General features: G+C 42.8%; 1 protein-coding gene across 1 annotated transcript in view; it reads right to left on the reverse strand.

Moving 5' to 3' along the window:
• The window catches only part of LOC138288401 (uncharacterized), a 30,189-nt gene extending 24,545 nt beyond the window's left edge, over positions 1–5,644 (reverse strand). Inside the window, exon 1 of the mRNA XM_069229962.1 lies at positions 4,357–5,644. Coding sequence (XP_069086063.1) covers positions 4,357–5,644 — 1,288 coding nt within the window. The remainder of the gene's footprint in view (positions 1–4,356) is intronic.
• Positions 5,645–6,000: the final 356 nt, after the last annotated feature.

A 6,000-nucleotide genomic window follows, 5' to 3' on the forward strand; every position in this document is an offset into this window, starting at 1 on the left:
TGTCCCCTCTCACTGCACTAGTGGGCTCTGTAATAGCTCCCTTTTAAACTTACTATTGAAAGCCTTTCTTGTTATCTCACCTTCCCCCCCCCCAGGCTTCTGTGTATGTTGTTTAATGTGCTGTTTTGTTTACACATTGGGCCTTGCTTTTACCAAGGCTTCTTTAAAACACTCCTCCCTAGGCCATGTGTTAATCCAACTCATTTGCATAATAACTGAAACTCTGCACACCTTTCAAGAACATGCGCAGCATGTGAGGACCACACCCAGCTCTTCAAACCACACCCGGCTCTGCACACCTTCCAAGAACATGTGCAGCATGTGAGGACCACACCCAGCCCTTCAAACCACACCCAGCTCTTCGAACCACACCCAGCCCTGTCTATAAAAGGCATCCCCGAGCCTCACTCAGTGCTTGTGCTCGTCTACCTCCCGCTTACCTGAGAACAGATCCCTCGGCGCTGGCACTCCTGCTCTTTACAGACTTTCTTTGACTTCAATGGGCGCAGCTGCTGGCTCTTCCTTCTTCCGGTTTCCGGTTCCTCCTTGCCTCAGCCTCTCTCCTACGAGTAACCTGCAAAAGAGAAAGAAGACAAGGTTAGACTGATCAGTATCTCTTGCCAGCAACAAGTAAGTGCAAAACTTTTTATTACCTGAGGGAGCTTTGACGGCAATTTCTGGATTCGTGTATAGACAGTTTGAGGCGAAGTGCCTTCCACGAGCATTGTGATTCAGGCTCTTTGTTGCAGGAGTATTTTGCGGAACTTTGTGAAGCGGACATTGTTTTTTTTCATGGAACTTTTGGGAATCGAACAGTGGAAACCATTGACAGCAAGGCAAACAGTAAATCAAGGACTTGCACAAATTACATGCTGTATTTTGATGTAAAAGTACAGTATTTGTTTTATAAAAGATTCTGGAAATATGGGAAAAAAGCTTTACAGTAATAGAAAACACATCCCAGAGCAGTAACACATTCCAAACCTGGAAACTAGAGACCAGGATCCAAGAGGTACTTTTAGAAGAGAATTTCTAATAAATAAAGGGATAGTCAGGAACCCATTTAGGAATAGGTTGCACTTATCTGTTCTTTGTTTATGTTTCATTAGGCACCAGTTTCTACAGAAGTCAGAAAGGGCCGCAGATTTGTGCAGCACTTCAACAGTGGAAACGCAAGAACGGTGTTGTCTCTCTTTTTTTATTTTATCCACTTCCCCCCTTCCCTTGAGCTTCTGTTCTTAGTGCACTGTTTTAAAAACTAGTGTGCTGGAACAAGCAGTTTCAGGGTGGGGTCGGATTGTCTTCAACCTCAATCAGAACTGAACAAGAACTCAGGTGACCTGGGCTTTGACAAGCTGGCCCTCCTGCGAGCACTTGTACCCAAAGAACATGAATTACTTGTACCCAAAGATCATGAATAACAACTTGCATTTATGTCATTTATGAATTATATTCAAAAGGTATTGAAAATGTTGCTATGATTTATAAGCCACTTCACAATCTTTTGAAGACGAATGTTCAATATTTCTGGGTTCAAGGACAGAAAGGGACATTTCCACAGATTGAGCAAATACAGTTCAAGGTACCACTTCTTAGTCCACATCTACCCAGCAAGGAATAATTCATTACTTTTGGTGCTAGTAGCATCGGCATTGGCACTGTAGTGACTCAAGCCAAAGGAAATAAGGAATGTCCATTGTCACGTACGCTGAGACAACAAGAAATCAGTACTCTGCCACTGAGCGTGGAATGTTGGACTGCACATAGGTGATTGAAATTTTTATGTCATATATGTGTGAGACCAATTTCAAAATACAAACTGGTCATGAACCTCTTGTACCTCTTTGAATGGTTACAGTGTGTACAGCAGCAAGGCTACTGACATGACAATGAGGTTCTGTTTGAAGCTTTTGGAACATCATTTTGAGGTTGAGCACATTGCAAGGGGAAAGAAAAAAAAAGATTAATTACTTGTCTTGACTGCCTTCAAAGTAGGAAGATGTGAAACATGAGAAAAATGTGGTGTGAACATGTGGAATGTACTGTGGAAAATATTTGTTGATGTAAAGTGTGTGGGTGTGCGTGAACAAAATTAGAGAAAGACAGGATGGCCAAGGGAAAAACGATTTGTTGCGTGAATTGTAGAGCTATAGCAAAGTCCAGACTGTGAAAGTTCAGAATTAATGACATTTAGGTATGCTATCTATCAAGAGAAGATTGATGATGCAATACTGGTAGTCTGCCAAGGACAGCAATGTGGAAAGGTTCATTAGAGACAGAGAGACTACCAGTTGTTTGCAAAATGATAAAAGTCTGATATGCAGAGTTCTGCTTATGTCAAACGTGGATTCCTGTGCACCAGAAATATGCTATTGTGCTTGTGGATTACATGTCAAAGTGGACAGAAGTGAGGTTTGTATTTGCCAGAGAGGTATTGGATAATGGTGTACAATTTGTCTTGAGGGAGTTAGAGATTTGGGTGGAACTAGTATTAAGCATAAATGTCCTAGTCTTTATCACCCACAGAGACATGGGCAAGTAGAAAGGATGAACAGAGTGGTCAAGAAGTGTATCAGAGTTTTTTTGGTGGCAGCTGTCAAAGTGGAAGATGTGGTCCGAGCTTTCCTTTGGACTTATCGTAACAACCATGCTGCACCATTCAGTGCACAAAGAGGCAGAAACTTGCATGATTTGGACCACGTCATCTACATTGGGTAGTCTAAAGAGGGGCTAAGGTACATTAGATATCTAAAGATGGATCGACCCACAAGAAATGCATGTGATATTGTAAGGCTGTTGTTCACACTGACATGATCACAGCCAATTATTTCTTAAATAATCATATAACTCAGTAATTACCAGGAGAATTAGATGCCAAATTTCCCCAGTGATTCCACATATCTCAGAGAAATTGCCATTAACTTCACCCACTCACCCAGCAGAGTTACATGTACCACTGATATTGGTGACTTAGCAGGAGGAAAAACTGACAGAAGCATGAAGGGAGACATTACAGCAGACATATCTGTGCCTTATAGTGGCACCTAGATTAAATAAAAGTAAGCAAATATATCACCTAATCCTGTATACTGCAATACAACAAACCCAGCTTGGTATTCAGACCACCGTGTACATAACCCTACAGACCAAGGCACCACAGACCCTACCTAATCTTGAAACTTGTTTGACCTTTTAAATTGTTCTATATGATACAGTATGTTATAATACAAGCAACTCTCTATGCATCTATGCAGTTGCCCCAGTTCTATGCACATGCCCCTACACACTATAGAAAAACAGACAATATTTTAGAAAAACATTTTAGGTGCCATGGACCTTACCCTATCCATTCCATCATTACAGACCACACCTGACTTACACATTACTTTGTTTTGTACACACTGTCTTCTTCCCCTCCTAAGCAACAGACCTTGACTGACACACAAATCCCCTTATAGTCTGTACACGGAAACATCACGCAGACCCTGCCCAATCTTTAAAATGTTTAGTATGGACTAGCATGAAAAATGGACACAGTTTCCGCTACTCTCAGTGATTACCAACTCACTTGCAACTGACACTTAGGGGATGATGAGTAAGACGATGCTTGGATTGAAATCCCAGACTCTGCCACTAATTTCTGTGAGTTTCTGAGCCCAGAATTGCAGACATATAGCAAAGTTCAGCCGGCGTTATCATTGGTGGGTGGAGTATTGTTTGGTCAAGATATACTTGTCCACCCTACTTGATCAGGTGAAGACCACATCTTATTGAACGCTCTGGGGTGCTGTGGACCTTGCCCAATCCATTCCATCACTACAGACCATGACTGATTTACAGATCACTTGTCTTCTTCTCACTGCCTTCCTCCCCTCCTAAGCGGCAGACCCTGACATCTTCGTATATTCTGTACACTCAAACATCACACAGTCCCTGCCCAATCTTTAAAGTTTTTTTTTGTCACTAGCAAGAATAAAGGGCAATGTTTCTAGTACTCTCAGTGAATAACACCTTACTTGCAACTGACACTTAGGGGATGATGAGTAGCGCAGTGCTTGGATCGTAAACACTGATTCTGCCACTAATACCTCAGAGTTCTTGAGCCTGGAATATGGATTATCATGCATGGACCAGAAATCAGGTAATATTTCATATGCAGAGTCCCGATTCTCAGCCTACTTCTGAACGAGCCTCCAGGCCCCAATTATAACACTCCACACAATTACGATTTGGCCCCCTGCAGGTCTTTCTTAAAATTTGGAAACTTCCAATGTGGAAATGCTGTATGTTACATTATTTCAGATCTAGACAATTTTAGTCTACGTTCTGAATGTTTATTTATTATAAAACAAATACCTGGGATGGCTTTGAACAGCAATACATCTGATTTTCCTCTGTCCAATGGGTCTGTCACAATAGCTTCACCTGTATCAGCAGTATTCTGTGCCAGGATCGAGGAGCATACAGACAAGCCTTGCATATCAGTACATGTCAGTTGTAGGTCTGAGTTCTCATCTCGGTCCGCAGGAAGCAGTGGTGCTTGCTCATAGTTCTCATCTTGTTCCTCAGGTTGCAGTGGTACTTGCTTGTAGTTGTGTTTGTAGTGCTCAGGATGCAGTGGTTCCAGCTTATAGTGCTGATCTGCATTCTGTGCCTCAGACTGCATTGGTTCGGTCTTGCAGTTCTGATGTTGTTCTTGTGCATCAAAGAGCACCTGCTGCAGGCCCGCATTGTGCTGTAGACTCTGTTCCTCTTGAAATACTGGTTGTCTGCAGTGGTTTTGCTGTGGACCCTCACCATCAAACCACAACAACTCTTGTTTTATGCGTTCATCTGATTCCTTCTTATCTGGCAGCACTGGTTGTTTGTAGTGGTTTTGCTGTGGCTCGTGTCCTATGTGAAATGATGGATGCAGGCAGAAGTTCTGTTGTGGGTCCCAACTATCTGCATACAATTCTTCTTTCTTCACGCGTTCCTCTGGTTCTAGCTGTGTGCACTGGTCCTGCTGTGGTTCCTCTTCATCATCAAACGTTGGTGGAATCCAAAGGTTTGGCTCACCTAGGATCACTGGAACGCCCAGGGGAGGGCACCTGGAGACAGTACAGTCCTGCTGTAGTCCATGGCCATCCTGAGACACAGGATGGAGGCACTGTCTCTGCTGTGATTCACAACAATGTAGAGATGTAGGTTGAAGACAATGGTTCTGCTGTGGTTCATGACCATGTGGAGACACAGTTTGAAGGCAGTGGTTGAGATTGCTTTCCCTGACTAAAAGATTGAGCGGAAGGGGTCTACTTCTACCCATCACCGGACTGACCATCCCCAAAGACACACCACCATTTTCCAGGTGGTATTGACACTTTTCTTTCCAGATTTTCTCCATAAGCCCAGCAACTCTAGACGGTACATCCTCTAGGGTATTATGCAAGTTATCCAGTTTGGCTTCCAACTGCTCTAGCAGAGATAAAAGGATCACGTTGGGCAGGTTTCCCGACAGTGGCTCCAGCTCATGGTTCTGCTCAGCACTATTTTGGGATCCTGAAGCTGACACATTATGGACAGGCGAAATTGGGAGTGCGGCTCTTACACGTTCAGGTGAACACTGTTCTTTTCTTTTTGTTTCTGGAGCCTGTCGTCTCTCCATTCTGATATTCAAGTGTCTGTGAAGGAAGGAAAAGAGAAAAAATTAAACAAATTATCACATGAGAATTAAGCCAAAATACTCCTTCCTGTCTCACCAGGCCCCTGTGTTCTCAGTTAAAGCTTTAAGTAAAAATAATGATTTATTATTTTAATGCTATATGCCACCCTTTTCAAATTGCTAAAATCTGAAGTAATGATCTATGCTGTCAGAATGTAGAACTCTTTGGAACTTTGTTTAGCCTCAACCAACCTCCCACCTCAGCCTCTAGGAGTTCTATCAGCAATATTCCAACCACCAGCTTCAAACACAGGTGCTAAAAAAAAAACTAGCGGATGTCAAAAGATCGATAGGATATA

The sequence above is a fragment of the Pleurodeles waltl genome, chromosome 4_1 (genome assembly GCF_031143425.1).
Source record: "Pleurodeles waltl isolate 20211129_DDA chromosome 4_1, aPleWal1.hap1.20221129, whole genome shotgun sequence".
NCBI classification, from domain to species: Eukaryota; Metazoa; Chordata; class Amphibia; order Caudata; family Salamandridae; genus Pleurodeles; species Pleurodeles waltl.